General features: G+C 39.6%; 1 protein-coding gene and 1 long non-coding RNA gene across 3 annotated transcripts in view; one reads left to right on the plus strand and one right to left on the minus strand.

The window, feature by feature from the left end:
- The window catches only part of LOC105449567 (GAS2-like protein 2), a 67,200-nt gene that overhangs the window by 27,883 nt on the left and 15,068 nt on the right, over window positions 1-24,249 (plus strand). For both annotated transcript variants that reach the window (XM_011688833.1, XM_011688834.1), the window contains exons 4-5: window positions 23,745-23,946; window positions 24,042-24,126. In XM_011688833.1, the coding sequence (XP_011687135.1) occupies window positions 23,745-23,946; window positions 24,042-24,126 (287 nt within the window). The remainder of the gene's footprint in view (window positions 1-23,744; window positions 23,947-24,041; window positions 24,127-24,249) is intronic.
- LOC105449566 lies at window positions 4,723-5,334 on the minus strand. Its single transcript, XR_974351.1, has 2 exons — window positions 5,037-5,334; window positions 4,723-4,929 (listed from the first exon to the last, which is right to left on the minus strand). It is a non-coding gene; the product is annotated as an uncharacterized LOC105449566 (long non-coding RNA).

Below are 24,249 nucleotides of genomic sequence, written 5' to 3' on the forward strand. Positions count from 1 at the left end.
TTAAGAAAAATTCTTAGAAATTTTTACCTGGGAAAAAACCACTAACAGTGGCAGAGAGAGAATGTAAGTTAAAAAATTATTCAACAACATATAAACGTATCCTTAAAGTATAATTTAAAGAATAACGATACTTAATAGCATTTCAAATATAAGTAATATATTTTTCAAGAAAATAATCGCACGATGTTTTTAGAACAGTATACGATGTGATAATGCACGACACATAATCTCCGTTGCGATATTGACGAAAATAACGATATGTAGCATTGAAGAAACCAAGCGGGAAGTACCGAGGCGCGACATCGATACTTGGATAGTATCGTAATATCATTAACACCCCTGGTAGACAGCGTAAGCGCTGTGAGCGTTAGCGGTGCAGCGTGTTGCATAGTAGGACCGTGCGCGTGTTACCGCCGTAAATCTCGTGGGAGCGTCATTACGGCCGCCGTTCGAGCGTATTGTGCGTCGATTTTCGCGATCGGCCGCCGATATCGCCGGATAAATTTCACTTTGCGCCGCGGGGAGGCCGAGCGACGCCGCGCGCGCCGGCTTCAAGTAGTAATACACTGTGAAAGCGTTGCCCTCCGATTCCAATAAAGTAGAGGCGAGCTGAGAGGCGAGCTAAGGCCGCTTTGTCGGCTCCGTAATTAGCAGAAATATTTATCGCGTCCTAGCTGCGAAAGTAACAAAATATCCCAGGATCGGACGTGGGTTCTTCATTGCCACAAATAAACTATAAATTTTGGATCATAATAAAATCTTTTCTTGGTTTTCAGATTGGGCTGGTCTTAATTATCTAAATTTAAGTAAGTGATCTAAATAAATGATGACAAAGAGAAAAGATAATTTACGATTTGAAATAATTAAATCTGAAACAGTTAAAGCTGAAATGTAATAATTGATTTAAATTTAATTTTTTTTAAATCGCCCTTTAGATTGTTAAAAATTAACATTCTTACACCGTGTCACGGATCTTGCTCGTTAGAGTCGGCCCTGAGCTCAGAATATGTTGAATCGCGATTGAATCGAAACGACGATTACGTCGTCTCGTGTCAAGTGTCGGAGGGTTCAAAGCGGCAACTCGCCGCTTTATTGATAATTAATCTAATCTCTCTTTGCGCTGCAAGACACGGCGACGCGGAGGTGCATTCTCCGAAGCGTTCGCTTTTGCATTAAAGCCTTTCCTCGCGGCGGTACGGCGACGATGATTCAAGGAGAGAGAAGAAAACGAGTGGAGCCCGTGGAGTAAGAGCGTGTTTTACGCCGTCCATCGATTAGACTCGCTCTTGTCACGCGTATTATCTTATCGCGAGCGTTACGACTTTGTTAGCCGCGTTTGATATAAACAACTCCGCGATCGCAACTCGCCTAATCGCATACGAGATAATCGTGAATCGCCATACCGATAATTCTACTAGCAGGAATTTGTAATACGAGATATTTGTATAAGAGAGCTCTTGCATCAAGTTTAGCGATAAATAATTACCCGTCGAATAACTTTTATCTTTGTCCTTGGTTAATAGTCATTGAGAGCGATTAAACGAAGTTAACAAAATGTAATATTATTTTTTACCAGAGATCCTTGATAATTTTTTGTTTAGCGGAAAATCCATGAAGTTTTTATTTTTCATGCAAAATTTCCGTAATTTTTCATTCTACCTATATATTTATGATAGTAATTAGCCAATCGCATAAAATTTTTAATTACCAATCCATAACATTTACATTAACTTTTTTATCCATGAAAAGTTTATATAAAATTTTTACTTATGATTGTAACTTTGTGTTTTTACTTTTTATACGTTGTCTGTCCATTTGAGTTCCGCTTGCACTACTCAAAATCGTAATGTACTTTATGACGCCCTCCAGAAGTAAATTCTGGACGACGCATTTGCGGAACTTTGGCTCGCACGCTCGCGGATGACTTCCTGCATGATTCAGAATGACTCGACGGCGATGCGTTCCGCGATCTCCTGTGGTCCGCGATAAGATAGCGCGTTTAACAAAGCTGAATCTAATCGATAGCCGACGTAAACTGTGCAATTCTATACCATCACCATGTGCCACACGTGTGTGTGTTTCGTTCTCCCTCGACGGGCGGTTGCCCGTAAATGGCGCAATGCGAAACCGCACGTTGCCGCCAGCACGTTCACTTATCACGGAAGCGAATTCGCAGCGCGCGAGAAGACGGGAGAATTTTTTTCTTAAATTTATATGCAATCATATTCTTTTTTTATTCTGCGGAACAGTTAGCCGCGAGTTCGCGCGCCGCGGATTTTCTGTTCGCGTCACTTTAATACGAGCCAGCGCGTGTCTTTAATCACCGTAGCATTGCAGACTTTCCGTACAATTAGCTACAAAATATAGTTGGAATTCTTTACTTTTATCTAGTTGTCTAGTTATCTCTCTCTAATCTTTGTTTTTTTCTCTATACACTTTACTTGAAACTATTTGTATAGGTACTGAAATTTATAGGTTATACATATTTATTGAATTTATTAATTTTCATTGTAAATAAAATATTTAACTATTATATGCTTATTGTTTTCTACGAATTTATTTAGCTTACAAGTCACATTCTGCAATCATATCTAAATAAAGAGAAAAATTGAAAAAAATTAAGCGAGCGAAAATATTTATATATACGTGTGGGACAGCTGCAAATAGATAATGGGTAAGAGAAAAAAAATTACATCCTGGTAAATATTTCGCGAGACTCACGGTAGATTCTATTGCGAGCTTTCAGGGAAGTTACCGCCACCCGTACCAGACTGAGCTTCGCCTCGCAAGCGCCGAAAGCTCGTATTGATCGCCGTTAGCCCATTTCGTATCAAGTTCAAGAGCAAAGTCGAAGTTACCTCAAAGGACAGACTCCTTTTCTTACCGGTGTGATATTCACGATATTCTTCTTTAATATTTTCTCACCTTTTTTTGTATCTCTTCGACCTTGCTCTTTGTAAGTCATTTAGTATACAAGCGCTAATTGTCGAATCTTGCTATCAAAATCGTTAAAGAAAATATTATTTCGCCATTCTTTTCACTTCAATATGTGACATCGTGATTCATTTCCGGCGATAAGCGCACGTTTATGAAACCTTGAACGACATGTCGTTTTTTTTATCTCGAAACCACGTTGGATTATTGCCAGTTTTGTCCCTATTTTCTGCCCCATATTTTCACTTCTGTCGGAAGCTTTCACTTTCAATTTAGATCCAGTATTTTCGGATTTAGGTATATCGAGATTTTTATCGCCGGTTTATATAAAAGAAATAAATTTTCGTATTTAAGAAATATATATGATTTCTTTATTAATATTAAATGCTTTATCATTTTAGCTTTGCGTAATTATTCAATTATTAACCTACATTTTTTTTAATAACGCGAATAAAATCGCGTTTATCATTTTGTTATTATTGTGCTAAGCATTTTTAATACTCATCTAGTATTTATAAATCTTCTATTTTCAGTTATAATATTTCTATTAATAGATTGTTTTCTGATATAATTAGCAGATTTATATTCTGTGGTTATCACACAGTGAATTATGAATGAAGACTATTCCTCGGATTATAAAACTAATTTCCAAGTATCGTTATATTCAGAATGACGTGTATTTCGGGAAGGTATGATTCAGTTGGAACTTTCTTCGAGTTGTCCAAAGTTACCGCGTATTCTATATTTGCGCACACGTCACTCGCACGTATGATATTCACACAATCGTTTATTCGAAAATAGAAGTGAGGTATAATATCAAGAATGTGTACATAACGATACTTTTTGTATGATCTCAAATTCGCTCATAATGAAAGTACTATATCGATGAAATAATAAGAGCCCTGTACAGTCAGTAACTTGTGAGTCAAATTTCATTTCGCTAAAAATAACTGATATTGGAACCATTGAGTAAATATACGAGGCGAATCCTCATCAGATGTCGAGTGTTCTTCCCATCAATTTTTTTATCGCTGTTTCGAATCCTTTCCGCCGTCTGCGCTAACGACCTTCGATCTCGTCGTGCGATTTATTTACGAGTCGAAAGAAAGAGTTACTATTTGTCCGGGAAGAACGCGAGAGGAATCCGCTCGCGCCTTCGCATAGGAGCACCATAAATGGCGTTGAGCTCTCGTCGAGACTCCGTGTCCAGTTATTACGTACAATTAGCCTGAGATGCTGTCGGGAGAGCGGGCTGCCGGAGCCGCGCAAGGTCTGCCTGCGGTCTGACGCTTAGCTAATCATTGTTTGCCGAGCGCGAATTAAACAGAGAGAGAAAGGAAAACAAAGAAGGACGGGTGGGAGGGGGGAAGGGGAGCGGCGAAGAAATGGCTTATAGAAATTTAATACCGGGATCGGCCGCACTTCGGGGCCGGTCAGTAATTATAGGTGACCGCGTGTGACGCAGGTGAGCATAATCTCATTTCTGAGCTGGGACATTCGATATGCGCGAATCGAGGATACAAATATAGAACATACAGCTGATCATTGAGCCGATCAGTTAACATTGGCTAACAATACTAGGAGAGCGCGACCGCTGGAAAGGGTGAAGTGACCTCGAGGGAGCCGTAAAGGATTTTGGATTCTTGTGAAACATCGAATCCAAATATCAGCGTGAAAGTTATTGCTAACGTTTAAAGCTGCGATTTCCGAATAAATTTATTTTTCTTATTTTTCTGATATTTTAATGCTTGTACCAGAATATAATAGTATATCCTTGTTAATAATTTATTTTGCAGTGATAATATCATTTATTCATAGCAATATCCTTATTAGATTAATTCCATAGTCGATATATTTATTTGCTCGTTTACTTGATAATTATTAATGCATAACTTTTTGTCAAACTCGTTTTATTCTTTCGGGACAAAAGCTGGCAATCATGCTGGTAAGATAATTCCGGATGGATGATTTCTTCCGCAGTCGTGCACAGGTCACCTAAATTTAGACGAGAACCATGTACCACGTCAAATCAATACGTCAATAATCAAGCCCCGCACGGAAGGGAGATCAAAGAAAATTTTGGGGGTGCGCGCCCCAGTAACCTCAGCAGAAATCCTTCGGGGATCCTGAGACGTCGACATCTCGCATGGACTTTTCTGTCGCGGCACATGTAGGTTACTCCAATAAAGTGCATTTCAAGTGCTTCTAAACGTCGCACAATTACCCCGAAGCACTACGCTGATGTCAGACGTATCGACCGGAAGTCGCGAATTCCGTTAAACACACGATAATCGTAGAAATAGTTAACTGTATAAAGTTGGCCTCTCCATTACTAAAAATCGATTAACGACCGTTATCACTCGATTGGTGGTCGTTTGGTAGTACGAGTATTTGTCCACTTCCGATGAATGATAGTCAATGTTGTATGTACATAAATAACAATATGAAAAAAAGAAATACGAGCGTGAAGTTAGCCCCTCCTTGCACAAAATATGGTTTTCCAAATTGCGTAAGTAATCATAACTATAAGTATTCGTTTGGTAGTCTATTGCCGATGAATAGTAGTCAAAGTTGTAAGTTCACGCCCGTATAATGTCTTTTTTTCATATTATTATTTATAATTTTGATTATCAATCATCGAGATCGGCTACCAAACGTCAATAAACACCAAACGAATAATTATATAGTTATGATTATTTACGCAGTCATCTGGAAAGTCATATTTTGCGAAAGCAAAGGCTAACTTGCGTATATATTTTTTTGCATATTGTTATTTACAACTTGACTACCATTGAAAATCTACTAACAACCATTACTACTCGATTGATAATCGTTTGGTATAGTATTTAGTAGTCCATTATTTATACATACATACATACATACATATATATATATATATATATATATATATATATATGTATAATATTCTGAGCTAATTATATATTCAAATCCTAAAAATGAAAATACGTAAAAATACTGTAGAATATTTCTGTAGATTTTTACTTCTACGAATTATTTTTTACGAATCGAGATATGCAAGATTTACTTGTTGAAAATTGAAGCTTATGTTTTGCGCAATAAATCCGACAGGTACGTTTTAAATTTAAGTTTAATCTTCTGAGCTCAGAACATAATTTAAAATCTGCATTTTTAATTACGTAATTAGTAAAGATTAAATCCAAAAATTACGTGAAATTGTAGCAAATTGCAGACTAACTTCGTAGATTCATTTTATCACCACCGCTGCACCGATTTAATTGCATTTTTGCCCCGATGTAATAAGGCCGGCAGACTCGGCAACAGACCGGAATGCAAAAGCATAGCGCGATCGCTGCATAAAGGGCGTGACGAGCCGTTCTCGTGAAGCGGCGCGACGGGACGACTTCGTCGAAACGTGCGTTCCTGCGGGGCTTTTCAATTACCGTAAACGTTTACGGAATCACACGTCCCGAGAATCACGAAAATAAACTATCGGGAGGGGACGAAAAAGCACAGCGTGGTCGTCGGTCGCCGTAGTCGTGGATGGAACAGCTGAGAGCTCTGCGGGACGTCGTCTCTCCGCGCGTATTGATTGCCGGGACGCCGGCGCGGCTCGACGCCGGGACGCCCGCCGTAAAAGCTGCGCCTTCAAAGCGCCGCAATTCCCCGGAATTCACCTGCCGCGCACGTGTGCGTACGCGCGTGTGTGCACCGCACGTTCATGTGTGTGTGTGTGTGTGTGTGTGTGTGTGTTTGTGTGTGCGTTAGAAGAATCGCCGCTCCAACTTGCCGGGGAATGCCCACCGGCGGAGCCATATAGCGCGCCTTTTTTCGCTTCTTCCTTTCACGCGCGCGACGCGCGCGTTTATGTTCACGCGACGTCGTGAGAGATCTGGTGCTCGGGCGCGCGCGGCATTATACTCCTTTCGTTAGGCTAATTGGTGCTCTAGGGTGTGTTCCAGAGATCGTCGAGAAGCGTGAAGACGAGAAGTATGAGCGGCGAACGTTGTTCGGAGAAGCGAGACCGCTGTCTCTCGCGTTGTTGCGATGTTTTTAATTAGAATGTTGAAACCCCGCGCGCGTAATTTCTTTGTGAAATTATGCTCTTTCGGAGAAGGAGAGAGTAATCCTGAGTAACGCTTCGCATGATCTCATTATTCTTCAATAACAATTTTCAATATGCCCGCATATAAATAACTCTCTCTTTTTCTCTCTTATTGAATATAATCACAAAATATCTTTAAAAAAATATATATATAATATATTAGATGAATATTTCACGTATTATTTATATACGCATAACACCATTAACATACTTTTTTTATTAATATATTCTTTCTCGTTTGTTCACAAACTGCAATATTTCAGTTTGAGTTTATTGCAACGCCATTTTCACCGACTGCCTAACATCAATCGTTAAATGAAATTCGCCACTGATAATTTACTGCAGCTTGCAGCTGCAAAAATATCGTTCGACACGTTTCTCGATCGAATAACTCAATACGCGCCTTCGGCGACAACGACAACGGTGCATTGCCTCTCTGTTGCGGTATTTTTTAATTTAGCTGCGACACGTTGAAAACAACGCGGGAACGAGCTGGGTCCCTTTGCTTTCTGAAAGGAAAAAGAAAGCGGCGTAATGCATGCGGTCTTAAGAGGAGGCGCTCTAATTAGAATCGGCGGACTGACAAATCGAGGCGATTATTAAGAGTCGCGCCGGACACGACGAAGCGGACCGCCCACATAACTGTTTTCCTTCCCATTCGCAGTCGCCTTTCGAATTCTTTTCCTTCTTTTTCTTTTACACGTTACCGGTTGCCGCAATCTCGCAGGTTGGGACATTTAAGCCGGTGTTGTACTCCGATTTGCCTTAGCGAACGATAGATTATCGGCCGGAACGAGCGTGGGTTGTTACTTGAGCGACGTTATTACCTTCATTAGTTGACAATCATTTATACCTTTTAGCGGTCGCAAATGGGAGGAATGAATTTTGAAAAAAATAAAACGACATACCTTGTTACAAACGACGTAGCTAATGACGCAACTAGTATTACGAATGTTATTCCCGCGTGGATGGTACCGATTGCGTTATAAATGTACCATATCGGTCGGCCTACGACTGTGCCGATAGTGATACGCGTATACATTTCGAAAACATTCAGAATTTACGAGATAAGAGAAGTCCACACTTGTCCCTGACCGCGCGATGGGCCCTCGGCAAACCTATCAATGCCGAACATGACGTCGTTAAACGAAAATGGTTCCAGTCGCGGTCGAACGTTGCCCGTCCTTATCTAAAAACCGACGACGGGCGTGGGTGTACAAAAAGACACGTGTAAGGGACGAGCTCGGACAAGCGATCTTTCTACAGCTAGTACGACGGCTTTTACGACGGTATTTCATGTACATAAATTGATCTCGATGTAAAACGGTCACACCTTTTACTTAATAATGTTGTTGACAAAATGCCTTGAGACGAAGTGATTTCTTAATGAAATTTTTAGATTATATTTTATTTTTTTGTGAAATAATCTACAAAACTGCTGATGTTTATTTCTAAAAGATCTTGTAAATATAATTTTCTTTGTTTTAATAACAATGTATGCACATAGGAAAATTTAATGGAATATAATATTGAACATCGGACGTGACAGTTTTCAATTTGAAACGTCACATTGCTGTTAATGAACGTCACGTTGTTGTTAATAAACTCTGAATGCTCTTATCAATGCAACATGAGATATTCGCATTCCAGTGTGCATGTTTCATATCACATAACGCATAAATCGCGAACATTTGCCGAAGGCGGAATAAAATTGCGGGAGAACTAATTGACCTCCTAATTAACCCTTCCTCCTGCCAGTGTCCTCAATCATGGGCATACTTTTTCTTCATTTGTGATGCGTAAATATGCAATTTTAACGTCACTGTGCTGCCCCAGTTCACGGATGCATTCTGAATTAATTCAGGTCATTTAATACCGTCCGCGCTTTTCGAACAAAATAATTAATAGGGAAAAGGCATCTTAATTTACTTCAAGGTCGCTAAGGTTTCTCAGTTTTTATCTTATGAGTTTTCTCTTATCTACTTAAAGTTTCGATCTATTTGAAGTTTTTATCTTATCTATTTGAAATTTAGATACATAAAAATCATTATGTTATTAAGAAAAGAGTCAGTTAATTAATTTAAGATTTCGCGCGGAAATAATATAAAACCATTTTCAATCACTTTGTTTAATAATGAAACAGATTTCAGAATTAGTTGGTTTATTAAAAAAAATTTTTTTTAAATGCTTTTGTATATAGGAATAATTTTTTGTACAAGCTTTCGATTTTACTCTCGACGGATAAAGACTTGGTGAGAGATTAATTTCATTATTACCGCCGGGGCGTTACGAGTGTTGCGCGAGTCTTACATTATCCGCGGTAAGTGCGTCCATCAATTACGGGAGTGAGCGTGGCGATAGGTTGAAATATTCCGCGGCGTTTCATTAGACGATTTCCTCGATCGTGTAACCGCCTCTAATCGACCCCTCGGCAAATACATGCGGTGCGCCCGCTTTATAGAGCGAGTTTTCGAGATATAAATTTCACCCGTACGCGCAGTTTCACATTCTGGATTACGTATGGCGCAAAAGTCGGAAACGAGACAATGTATCGCGGAGTGTAATGGGCTGATCAATGATCGAGTTGCCATAAATCTAGATGGATTACAATGTGCGTAGTTACAACGTGTTGTTCTCCCCCCGGGGAAATTTATTTGCAAGATTATTTAAGGCCTTATTTGCGTCGGAATATTTTCGCATAACACATAAAGGATGCGATTATTTCTGTTTGCAATAGACATCTTGATGAATTTGCCAGGATGTGAAACTTACTTTAAGTGTAGGTTTTATAAAGTAACACTTACTTTAAGTGTTACTTTACAAATATCACAGGCTTCATCTCATGGATAGATTGATGGCAGTTACAATACTTACAATAATTTCTTCAATGAGCTTATTGACTCGGATTTGTGATACGTAATAGATAAATCCACCTCTTTTACATAAAAGCTCATTGGATTGAATAAATCCGTATCAGTAGTTAGAATTATTTATCTCTAAATTTGTTATGTCAGCTATTCTTTTTATAATTCCTTATATAATTCATAAATCCTTCTATTCCTTGGCAGTCTACTTAACACAATTGGTATTTATTTAAATGTTAAATAAATAATATCGTTGATATTAATAAGATATCAGCTTTCTGCAAGTGCAGCTATAATTGATCATTATAGTAACTAATATCTCGTGGAAAGTGCGAGAGAGAAAGGGGGGGGGGGCAGACACAAACAAGACAAGAAAATAAAAGAACATTACTTTCGCCCGATATATTTCGCTTTGGCGAACAAAAAGCACGAAATATCTTCGCGACCAAGATCCAGTATCGCTTAAACGAATCGCGATCTCGCGTCCCGTAGATCGCACTCCTCTCTTCCCACGAGAGCCTCCCCCGCGCGCGCACACGATCCTGGGAAGATCGGTCGACGATGATAATGCCAAGATAGCGATCAGTATCTCGTCCGGAGGTTCCATCACTTTCTCCGCCGTGTATACATCTATACACAGTGTTTCAGGAAGAAGTGTCATATATGCGGAAGCTGCAGGATATATCGTACCGGGAAAAAGTTCATATAAATGGAGGTGCAGCTCTCTGTGCAGTTATGGAGCCGCAAGGAGATGTATTAAATAATGTCAGGAGTACTTTAGAGAACAAACTCTAGCTTTGAGAAGAGACTCGTATATAAATCACGTATCTTCCTCGATAAATAATTTATCGACTGTAATTTCACCGATTTTTAGGAGCAGTTCCTTACAAATGAGTGATACTTCATGTGATAGATTCGTTAAATCATTTTGCAATTATTTAACTCTCTAGTCTGTATCTAATTTCATATTCAAACAGCTATAATTTTCTGATTCTCTATGAATTGGTCAATATTTATACATATGTGAATCTTTCTATTCTTGATTCCAACCAATTATCTACTCCAAAACTCATAACAGTTATAACGTCTTCGTTTGTGGAACGACTTATATGTCATAACGAGGCCAGATGCCGTGATTAGGAAGTGACCCGACGATCAACTTTTGAGTTCCTTCTTACAGCCTCTTCTGGCCAGTCACGGAGTCAACACTTGTGACGTAATCTCGTTTGAGTCATTCGTCCGATTCTCTTGGCCGTTGCACCTCGGTGTATTGATTAATGTCTATCGAGATCGATACTCCTTAAAGCGCCCGCCGGCCAATGATTTTTCCCGTAGTCATTGTGTAGGTAGGAAAGACCGGCTAGTGAATTTTAAACAGCCGCCTTCACTTCTTTGAAAATAGATTTTAATGAGCTATTATACAATTATATGACAAGAATGAATTGATATCTATTAGTAAGATTAATCAGTTAAAGAAATATAATGATAAACGTGTCTGACTATTTGGCTTATTTGTGACGTACAATAAAAATGAGAAATGACATTTTAATTACAGGCATTTATCTTTGTTGCTTGTAAAGCAATAAAATTATATAAGTAACGTAATGCCAATAACATGAGAAAGAAAAATTTTCGTAATGTGAATTTTACTTTATACTGAAATTTTATTTAAAAAGTGTATGTACTTGTCTCTCTGTTAAAATTAAATCTCCTTCTAGAGTTGACACTACTTTAGAATTTTATCTGGAAGGTGCAGGTTTTAGCTGCAAGTGTGTATTAATAGCAACAGCTGGGGTGTGATTTTTAAACGACCGCGGGGACACTCGAGTTTCCTGGAGTTGTAGGTCAGCTCGCAATGGCGAGAGATAAATGAAATTTCCGCCACTTTCGCTTGCGCACGTACTCTTATTTATGACACGGCGAGACGCCGCGATTATAAAAGTTGACTCGACTTGATCGAGTTTCGAGTCTTTCGCGATTGCAAATAAGGCACGAGGGCGATAATCAGTGATGCAACTTCGATCATTCCCGACTCCCCGCTGATCCTATCATTACGATCCTTCGCTAATATACATATACAAATTTCCAAAATGATTTCTCGTCGAATGTGTAATTTAAATTATACGAATGGTGTGGATTAATTTAAATTGACTCACAAAGCAGCGATTTAATTAATAATAATCAATTTAATTGAGTATTAATATATACTTAGAAGAAAAAATTAAATTCTTGCTCTTATTTTCCTAAATGTAACAAAAATCGCACAGTTCTAGTTAATGTTAATATATAAAAAAAAATTGATAAATAAATAAATATATATATATATATATGTTTTTCTATACTCTACATAATGATAGATCTCACATTGTTATATCACGTCATTAGAAATAAACCTGTCAGCTTTCACGTTTTATTCACGTATTCGCATACCGCTGTATTTCTCTCAGTCGCCAAACTCTAATTCCGCGTATTCCAACTGTCCGTTGCTCTAAGTCCACGCAATTAAGTCTTTTGCATTACGCTCCAGTGATCGCATTCACGAAGAGTTCCGGCATATCTCGCGGAACTATATCCTATGTCTATATTATTCCTACGTCTGTATATAGCATGCCTCTGCATACATATCTATTAAATCTGGTCTCAACGGTTTTAAAACGCTTTTACAAACTCGAGATTATCTTCGTTATTCGTCATAACTTTATAATGTACAGAATTTATGAGATTATTATTAAATTTTAAGTTAAATTTCTATAAAAATTTATAATTAATTTTAAAAAGTTTCCTATTTCTTTATCTATTCGATAGAAAAAATTAATACGCACATAAAAGAAATGGATAATGGCTTTGCATATAGGAATCGAGTTTCCCGTCACTCTCGAAGGATCACTCGCTATAGGTTCGGGACACCCCGTACATTTGATCCATGGCAACTTTCTTCGCGAGCGCGTAACATTGTAAAATCGATGGCAGTTCGAGCGCAGTAACGTCGCTGACAAGCGCATTAAAAGGCCGCGGGACACTTCTCGTTTGTTCAGCGCAACCTTTCGTATATCGCAGCAATACTTCCGCGTGTCGACGTATCTATTAACATAACAACGCGAGGAAAATTAATCCCGCCGCCGCCACCGCCGCCGGGGCCCGCGAGGAACTTTCCTCCACTATCCACTTCTTCTCCATCACCGTCTTCGGGGTCCACATTCGCGTGACCCCAGCGCGCGCGTGCCTTCTCCTCCTCCGCGTGCAACGTCGTCCTCTTAAATGCGGCTGCATACTGACTGGCGCATGCCGCGCAATCCACGGCGCAATCTACGCAGGCCGTGCCGGCGATCTCCTGATCTTGCGAGTGAATTACTCTTTTCCCGCGCAGGAGCAACTCCCGGCGGAGAGAGCACGCGCGTCTGTGGGATGCAGATTCCGGCAGACTCGGACAGTCACCTCTTTCGATCCGCGAAATACATGATTCGATCATAGCGAAAATTGCACGTATCTTGAAATATTCTCTCTACATATATATAAATAAATTCCTGTTACTTGTGGATAACGTACTTTTTATTAATTTTTTCCTGTAAATCTTCAATTATCGTTTGTAAAGTTTATTGTTAATTGGAGCTTAATATTTCGATATTTAGAGATAAACAGAAAGCGATAATTGAAAATAGAATTACTCAATTATACCGATTTGGACAGGAATTTTAAATTAATTTTAGCTGCGTTGTTCATTTTTTTTTTCATTTTTAATGAAATACTCTTCTAATTTATGAAAGAATATAGTAGTATTGCTGATGGAGGAGGCAAAAAGACATATACAGCTATTTAATCAAAACTAGTGGTAAGTCATTCTAAGATCGAGACAGATTAATCTTAGTACTTAACATTTAGTTAACATTAATATGGAGTAATAAACGAGGATTATTAATAATCGCGTGCCAATAAAGTATGTCTGATATAAAATCGGGGATTATTCCGCTTGTCTTGAGAGATATACGAGCCTACCTTGGCAGCCGGCAATTATGCAAGTCTATAAATTAATTGCACTAAAAGAAGACACCCTCCCGTAATTAGCGATTTATTTTCCGCATCGAGGAAACGTGTTCGTCGCATTAACCTTTTCCGAGTCAAACCCGTTCTTCTGGCTTTCCGCTCGACGATTTATCCATCTTGTATTCCGTTTTACTATGTATTCGTCGCAGTATCGCCTTGGAAAAACCACAATCACTTATCGAAAGAAGTGTCCTTCCTTTGCGACTGGCGCGAAGAAAGGATACTTCTTCGTTAAGTAATTGTGGTTTTCGTAACAAAAATGTTGCGCGTAATCGATTGAAAGATTTCTATTGTCGATTCTATCACGAACTTTTTACCTCCTCCTTGTTGATTATAACGTCGAGATGGATGTGACACATGCAGGAATCCTCGATGACATAAGAAATAATATATGTCAATGGAGCTCTCTCTGACAACGTATAATAAAATCGGCATAAACTTCTTACGCGCTCTACGACGCGCGATTGCCCGCGTTTGTCAAGCGTATACCGCGAATGCGTCGATTGAAATCGGTTCTGCGTTTCGTTCGATCGCCGGGCGTTACACGCGGCGCGTATCAGTGTCACAAGAAACGGCCGCGCAAGTATGTAGGACGGTTGATCGATCGCCGTGAAAAGACTTAATGGTCGTCAATTAAAGGAAAGGATTTACCGCGATCCTACGTTGACGCGTTTCATCACAGGAAGTGCACCTGCCGCGCGACTTTTTAATTCGTCGCCTCGCTGCCCTCCCCCCTTCCTACCTCCCCCTCGTAAGTCACTTCGATGCGTCACGCGGATTCGCCGTCGGAATTAGAAAGTCATCGATGTGCTCCAGGCGAGAAGGAAGAGAGACGTTCTCTTTCAGATTCGTCACTCTTTTTCCCACGTCAGATTCCCCGAGCTTCCTTATATCGTGTGTAATTAATAACGATTAAAGCTTGAACCTCTTTTAATGAATTTTATAAAGAAAGCAAGATCTAAGTGAAAATAAGAGGAAGACAAACGAGGCGGAGAAGACGAGTGAGTATTGAATCGTAATTGCCGCGATATGTTACTGCTTCACGTCGATTTTTAATATGTACGTGCGACGGTAGCGTTTACAAGATACGACATGTAATGGGTACACGGGGAGTAATTAAACGGTGCGCTGTTACCCGCCGCTGTTCATTAAGCCGCGATAACGTAAGTTACGATACTATAAATTAATGAACACAAGTAACGCGCGCGCGCGATCGCTTACGTCGTATATAAACGCCGAGCGATTCGAATTGACTCGTTGGATATGCGCCACAGGAATAACCCGGCCACGATATCGCGCTTGTGCAAATTATTATTTATGGATCGGTAACGAAAATCTTATATAATAGAATTCGCATTTACAATAGTAATTGAACAGGTGTGCCACGGGGGAGCTCGTTGCCCCGAGGTCATGCGAATAAATATATACATGGGCGATATACCTATATATGAATTATTATAATTGATCGATTGTTGCATGACGCAGGACGATTAGACTTACACGGTCTATATTAAAGTATTTATGTACATTATCTATATAGGCTGTCTAATCGCCGGAGAGGAACAGCCAGTTTAATTGGCAGTTTGTTCACACCGGTTTAGCATACAGTTAGCAATAATTTATATTTTTCGCGTCTTAATTTCAGTAATATTGGTTCGATATTTCAGTTGCGGACTGCATAATATTGATTGCGCAATAACGCTATACACTCTCTTCAAACTTCTAAACGCGTTCAAACTTCTAATATCGTTTAAGTTCAATTAAACGAAATCTATCGACGCCGCCGTAATTATTGCTATAACGATTTTTGCGATAAATCAGATTAACAAAATCCCACGCGACGTTATCGCGAACGCTCTAACTCCGTACGCACCACGTGCAATTCATTAGTGCGCACGTTACACGCGCAAAGATCTCTATCTGCATCCGATTTGCGCGCGCGAGAAAGTCGCTTTACGAGAATCGCGAGCGTTTTTCATCGCTCGGAGCGTGCATCGCGAAATCATTTCGCGCGCAGAGCGATATGAATATCCGCAAAAATACCTCGCAACCGACCGACGAATCTCGATACGCGTGGGCGAAACAACTTATGCCTGGTCTTTCTCTCCTTCTCTCTCTTTGTCTTTCTCTCTTTTCCTCCACGCTTGTCGTTTCCTCTAAACGAACATACTGATGATAATAATCCATATTCCGTATCGCTAGGTTGGGTTGTGTTACGTAAGCCGTGACGGCCTTGCATTATAGCATCATAACCATTCATCCTGTCCGTTCACCTGCAATGCGCCATACAATTTGTCCCGAGCGAGCAATACGTATGTATAGACATATGCAAAGCTACTAGATACTCCGATCATCGCCCGTTTTTTCGCGATGTCCACATGTGAAACATTGCTGAACGAGCTGAGAAAACTGTCACTCCTTCCAATATTATCGCCGATAGCTTCATAAGCGATTGTATGATGATGAACTTTGCGGGCTAAGTTGAAAAATACGAAAATAGACGATAATCTTTGATCTAATAGTATCTATCAATATAATTTTGTCTTTCTAAGTTATAGGCTTTTTAAAGTATTTTTAATTTGAGCCTTAATTTTTCAGATAATGTTTTTGAAGATGAATAATGTCAAAAATATTTTGAAAAAATTAACTCTAAATTTCTTTAAATTTGGATAATATTTAAATAATTAACAGAAATTATACTTTTTGGGGGATATCTTATATACTCAAATATATATGTATATATTCCCCGGTGGGGTATTGCGCTCTATATACGCCGAAGTTGCGCAGATTATTCGGGTAATACAAAGAAAATGCTATGATCCGTAAAATCAATCTATTGGTTTCCAATCATCGGTCCACCAGATATCCACAATTCGAATCAGTTGCTCCATATTGCAACTTCTGAGAATATTTCTACTTGAATAAGAATTCATTGAACGGGAAATATGAGAAGATTTATGGTTTACTTTACTTATATAACATTATTATATAAAATTTCCAGTTTTGTAAATTTAATCAAATAGAACAGATTGTCAAACATTCAGTAGAGGATATAATTTCACTGAAATTTTATGAAAAATCGTAAATAAAGGTGCCTTAAAGATTCAAAGAAAAAGAAAGCTACCTTAAGGCTTTGTGAAATAAGAAAGAGGAGAAGTAGTCAACAAAGGAAATGGAAAGCTGCATATTAAAGAATTGATGTGTCACTTTTGCAAAACGGGAACGAAATCGCGTGGCTTAATTCGAGCTGTAGCGCGTATTCGCAAACCGGAAACGCGTAGCCTACAAACTCAGTAGCTCGTAGACAATTGGTCTGTCGCAAAACGGTCGAGGACGGCGAAAGAGGTCGGCCGAAGATGGCGATTGTGTCCCAGATCCGATCCCGACTTACGATTATCAGCACAATCGGAAAATTGACGTCCGATAATTCGAGGTCGCGATGCAATTAAGTATGGAATCAATCGATATTTCTTCGCGATTGATTTTTTATGTTTGTTGCAAGTCGCTAATGTCGCCATTAGTCTCGCTGCCATAACATATTTGCCGACTAAAGGGACAACAAGCCGGATCCGCTTAATAAACGCCATAAATTTCGCCTGTCGCCGCACTAACGGCCATTAGAAAATCGTCGTCGAACCGGTTGCATTATCGTCATTGATAACTTTCGTTATTCCGTAATAAACGTGCAGAATCGCACGTTATGCAAACACGGTCGCGCGTCGCGGTTTCAATAACATCTAATGAATTTATCCATTTGTTAAGATGAATCCCGCGAGACTCGTCAAGTCAGTCGAGGTGAATCCTTTGTCACATAAAGTATCTTTTTTAAGCGTATACCTTACATGAAAACACGCGATTGTAACATGTAATGCCTTCCCATTCTTGTCAAAGTAATTATACATCGTATATATTTTTCTCTTTTTCCATTAATTTTACGGAGTGTAACTCTTACGACTTATTATTAAGTAATATTTGAAAGTATTAAATTCGGATGCGGGAATTGCGTCAGACGTTACGATTTAAAAAGAATTTGTACCGTTGAAATATATCGTAGGTTATATATCATCCGAACTTTTGAACAATTTCATTTATCGCTGCAGTTAAGCTTAGTTTACAGGCTATTTCTTAGTTTCAAAGTTTATAGGCTGTTTTTTAGTTTTGCTTTTTAGTTTTGTATTGGCGATTCGTTCCTTCATATACAGAAGGCGACTGTTTCTCCCTCCGTTTCGATCCGCCGCCGCGCAATTAATGCGACGCGTTAATGATACGCGAATGACGTCGAGTTAATATCTTGTATAATTGATTCTTAAAATAGCGTTCGGAAACGGGTTCTCCTCGAGACGGCCGGTGGAAAACGATAACGCAATCGGCGGACTTAAATAAATCTGCGCCGCCGAGCCCTGCAGTGTGCCATTAGGGTCGAGTCACCGATTGGTTGCGTCAAGACGTTCGTCGTAAAGCCGACGAAATCCCTGCCCCGTTAACGTGCCCCTTAATTGCAAATCGTACCGTACGTTTGTCACTCATACTCAGCCTGGCTGGTGGTCGTCGTGAATTGTTCGACTATTCCACGCACGAGTAGCTCACAGCACGACGTAGTTCGATCCGACTTATATCCTTTCGTGTTTCTCGGCCGCTTTGAGTCACTGCGTGTTGTGTTACACTAAAAGTGTCAGACATGCGGCTGTCTTATTATCTAATTATCTCAAGTTTGCGCCACGAGTGTCGTGAATAGAAACTATGTGCATTTCTTTTGCGAGTTTTCTCGCAGAAGAAAAAAATTCAATTAAACCATATAGGGACTATATCTTTTACTCTTGCTTGAATGTTTATAAAATAATATGTTACAGTTAATGTATGAATGCACTTTTTAAACAGATTTCAACGATAAAAATAATCGTGATATTAGATTTAAAAAAAAATTGCTAAAAAAGTTTAACGTTTCCTACGACGTTTTTCGTGAAAAATATCTGGCAACGCCCACGACTCGTGGCGCACACGCCAGTATCCGCAGCTTATTAATTATCGAACGGTACGGTCGCTACGCGATGCGACTGGATTCGTTCGCGACCTGATTAAATATTTGGAAGGAGAGACAACGTGACGTAAGTGGAAGCTCACAATCGACGTCAGCCGGGACGCCTTCGGAATCCGCAATGGGACGCTCGTTCGCGATGATTTACCGAGCGTTGTTTCCTTCCACGAATACCTCGTTCGAACATTGAGATTTTCAATTCCCTCTTACGTAACGCGTCAATTTGTCAATCGCGATTGGAATCAGACTTGCGAGATAGGGCGTTTGGCGTCGGAGACACGCGCGGAGTTTTTAATGCATAACAATCCGAGGTCACGAAATTCGAGGGACGAAATCGATCGACTTTTTATGATAATTAAGAGGTAGATGAGGTAAGAAACTTGTTACCATAATATGACAACTTAATGTAGTTTGATATTGGAATTCTGAGAATATTCATCTCATAAATGATAATTTAAATTGGGAATATTTTTTTGTTCGATGTGTCTCTTAATATTACCGTCATTCTGCGACAAAATTATATAATGAAAATTATACGATAAATTTTATCAATATGACATTGGTACTTTAATGCTAAATATATCCTGCTCGTTTCAAAATCTCCGTATTTACGTTCTACAATGATACGACAGTTTCTTCGTAAAACTTGCAGCTATGCAACCATGTCAGCAACGTATAGGTATGTCACAACTACTGTACGGATATTACATGTATATCTTCTTGTTGCGAACATATTTGCGCTCGCAGCGCGACGTAATGTTCTGCGCAATGGATTATTTAACACCTCGAGATACAATGAGTAAAAAAATATTCGCGTCGTCTTACATCATTGAGAAAATTCTGACCGCGACAGCCGCAGCCGCGCGTACGTTTGTTAATTTATCGAGCGGTCCGTATAAATCGTCCGCTGGAAAAGTGTCACTGGCAATCGCGGCGGCGGGAAAACGCGGTGTTCTGGCCACGTGTCTACTCCCCAGCGGTCCGTGACCAAGAATTTCGCACGACGCGGCCGTGTTGTATTACACATTGCGAGCGGAATGACGGCGGTATCGATAAATAATTTTTTTATCGTCGCGAGTGTCAAAAGCATGCCGTTGAACGTAGGCAACGTAGACCGACGTACAGGATGTCTCCAAGCTCTTACCAAGAAATCTTTAAGAGCGTGCTAACTGGAAGTACGAGACACCTCGACTCGCAGATTTTGTATAATATAATGGTCCTTGACAAGTCAGAATTTTGTATGGTAATTAACATTCTATGACGCGATTCGCCGGTATCCTCGATAATGCCTTTTCTTTGAATATAAATGATCCTGCTCATCAGAATTCCTGGAAGGGATTAAAGCGCGTATATACATAAACTGAACGGTGGACATGGTTTCCCAACTGTCCGAACAATTTGTCTGACATGTAAAATGAATTTCAAACAGTCGTAACTGATTGTAAATACGGACATGTACATGATGCTTGGATCTGGGTCGATCTTGGGAACCAGTAAAACACGTTCTTGGAGTTAGATTGGATCTCCCATAGACATTCTGTATATTTAAGGTGATCCGACTCGGCGATAAGGGAGAGTGATCGATAGCGTGGCCGATTTAATGTCCGTTGCAGAGAAAATTCTGATCTTCAAACTATAGAGAAGTTCAAAATAAAATCGACTGAGGAAATTATTGATAAAGATGATATTAAATAAACGCGATTACCGAAGTATACGGATATCAAAGTGTAGATTGGAAAATTATTATAAAATCTAATAAAAATTACGAAAAAAATGTTGAAATTATTTGCAGAAACCAAATCGTTTTCTCTTGAAACAAATTATGAAATAATTCATATGTATTAGAAAAAAAAAAGTAAAAATAAGAAGCAGACGAGACAAAAGCAGTAGGGAAATATTTTTCAGCTTCCAAGGAGAAGCCCCGGCTATCTCTAGAAAATCTAAACAGGTAGTAGCACCTCTCGTTGCTCGCTTCTCCGCGATAAACATAACTAATTGCCGTGCACGTTTAGACACAGTTCCTCATCGAGACGCACAAAAATAACAATGAGATGGAACACCTTCCGCTGCCACCGCTGCCGGGTCAAGAAACAAACGGAACACCCTCGGCGTCGTAAATCGCGGCCTCGATGACTCGATAAGCGCGTGCGCACGCGCGCGCATATAAGAGCGCCGATAAACTGCCGACCTCGCCGATCGGCGATCATCGATACCCCCGGCCCCGGCTAATGATCACTTCCGGCGGGGAATATCGGCGCGCGGCGCGCTCATTGATAAATGATTACGTCAGTGACGTCGCCGGGGTACGGTGGGTGGCCCTGCCTCGTGAACGCCCAAGGACACGCGTGTTCGCGTGTTGTATCGGCGCGAGATTTGCGACCGCGATACCACCGGACCCAGCCGCGATCAATATGAAGCGAAAGCCGCTGCACACACACCGCACGGCGCGTCGTTCTGCGACACCATGCACGCCGCGCCGGCGGATCGATCGATCTGCCGGGTTTATCGGCCGATCCGATCGATAACGCCGCGCGGGAGGAGAGAAAGGGAGTACACAAAGGGGTATCGCGATCGGTCCATCGATCGCGGGCGTGTACCCACACAGCGGGACAATAAATCGTCAGCGACGCCGACGGGGACGTCACTTTGACGGTGTTGAGGAATTGAATCGGTCAGTGGTAGGAGGGCTTGTGTACGCTACCAGATGGTTCTTCAACTTCTTATGTTATAGCCAGTATCATTTTACATGTAAAAACAACTCGGCACACATATGGAATTCTATTTATTCCAACATATTGTTTAAAATTGAATATATTTTTTTATAAATTATTTTATTTTAATAAATCCTTTTTTTTAAATAAATTCATAATTAATGCATGTTACAAAACATTTGTCTTTTAAATATGTACGGTTTGATAAAGTTTGAAATTATAGCATAGTCTTAGCATATTTATCTATTGTTGACTACACGAATTTGAAATTTATTTTATCATTTCCATTGTTCAATTATTATATTTAAAAAGTTCAAGCTAAATATAACGAGTTCTCTTGATTTTTTGATAATATTTTCATATTGCTTTTCTTTGCATGACAAATTGTCTAATTTATTTTTTTTTATTTAATGAATCATAGATTCTGAATCATGTAATTCTTCGTTTCTTAATCAATCATTAAAACACGAAACACGCGCGCAATTTACAATTATTCGGTGGAAATTAAATGATACTGCGCAACGAGTGTAATGATCGTAAACACCGAGACGTAAACGCGAGCATGAATCGTTTCGCAGTTTTCTTTATAGGAACGATTTTATCTTATTTGGCGATAAAGAGACACGCTTGCCTATCTCTTCCTTCCAGCCGAACTCGCCAGCTCGAGCTCGGCGTTTCGAAAGTTTTCGAGATAAGGGAAAAGAAGTCTCTTTCATTCTTGCATTTCTGTCGGAGAGGTGAAATGAGCTCGTTTCATAATAAGGGACGATTCTTCAATGTTAAAGAATTGGGGACTTTAATGCGCGCAATTATCTCTACTTTCTAATTCGGACGCTCGCAAGTCGTCTGTGGAAACGATCCCTTTCGCCGCGCCGGTTGTCAAGTGAATAACCCGCCCTTCCTGGGATTTATGACTTTACGAGACTTTCGAATGTCAAGCGTACGAATGAAGAAGTTAAGCATTTCCGAGAGAGGTAGAACTTGTGAAATTGATTTCTCAACATATAAAGAGCTACGAAGTGGCAAAGATCTTAATGATCATTTTATTTCGCAAATTTTCATAGAAATACACATCTATTTAACTGGAAGAAAAAAAAACTGATAGTAAGAGGTTAACAACTTTCGTGATTCGTGTTACGTGGATAAACCGGCGATCGTTATGTTCGCAACGTGCGAAGCAGCCGACAAAATCGCGACGCGCGACCTCTCCTTCGTTACGCCGCGAGCAGGAGCGACTTTCTCGTGAGGAAAAGCAAGGTTTCCCGAGCTGGTAATTGATCTTACACGAGCGACTTCGCGTTTTTGTTCAACGTGACTCAGTGAGCGACCGTCGCTGAAAGCGATTCGAAAGACGAACTCGAGCGGTTTTACCTGCTCTCTGCGGCCTTGTTAACGAAACGATGGACGTCCACTGGGAACCCATCTTGGCGCGACTTCCGAGAATTTCGTTTCGTTCCTACTAATTACCGGAGGCGTTCTATGCTCTCTCTCCTTTCGGTTCGGCGGTTATTACTTCACAAAACAATGCAATAGACAAACCAGATTGAGTTTTGTTTCGAAGGTGCTTTTAAAAACAGAAAAAATCAGCCAACGTATCTTTAACGTGTTTGTGGTTTACGATTTAATCTAAAAATATATCATTCGTGCTATTTCTTAGAATTAAAGGATATATTTGTTGAAGTATACAGGTAAAGAAGAAGAAAAAAATGCATTGGTAAAAATAACGATCTATAATGTTTGATATTAAAATTTTCTAGACATTTTATATTTGGGAGTCGTCGAAAAAAATGCTAAATATGCGTGCTATAAGAAGAATGTTATATATCAATACCAAAATATAAAACAAATATACCCTTTACTCGAATCCTTTATCTGTTAGAAAACAAGAAAACTAGTTCAACGTTTTAATGTTACAAATATTATAGAAGAAAACATACAATTAAAAAATCTTGAATAATTAAAGAAATTATATAAAAATAAAGAAATGATAAAATTTAGATCTTTTTCATTCTATAATATACATGTGAAATAATATATAACATCAATACAATGTGGCGATTATTTCTTGCTTTCAGGTTCGCGATATCGTAGAGGAGTGCACGTGTCCGACACAGTTTCCGATGATCCATGTGGCTGAGGGTAAGTATCGGATCGGTGATACCAAGGTCACGATCTACGTCCGGGTTTTGCGTAGTCACGTGATGGTGCGTGTCGGCGGTGGATGGGATACCCTCAGCCACTATTTGGAGAAACACGATCCATGTCGATGCAGAAACTGTGAGTATCGCACCCTGTTTCATCAGATCCTTTTCGTTAATCGAGTTGCATTTTAAACGAATCTAACGACCAATTCTTTTTAACTTTTTTTTTAGCACATCGCTCGATGGTCTCAGCAAAACTCATTCAAAAAGCCGGTGGATCCTTCGATCTGGGCAACGCGCAGGTGCATTACGAACGGTGAGTACCTGCTTTTTTATTACAACTCAGTTTTAATTACACGCTCATTTGTTATTGCATTATTAAAATTATATACACAACGTTAGAAATTTATTTTTGAATTTAAGAAATTTCTATCTTACG

This window comes from Wasmannia auropunctata, unplaced genomic scaffold, assembly GCF_000956235.1.
Source record: "Wasmannia auropunctata unplaced genomic scaffold, wasmannia.A_1.0 LD336074.1, whole genome shotgun sequence".
Lineage (NCBI taxonomy): Eukaryota > Metazoa > Arthropoda > Insecta > Hymenoptera > Formicidae > Wasmannia > Wasmannia auropunctata.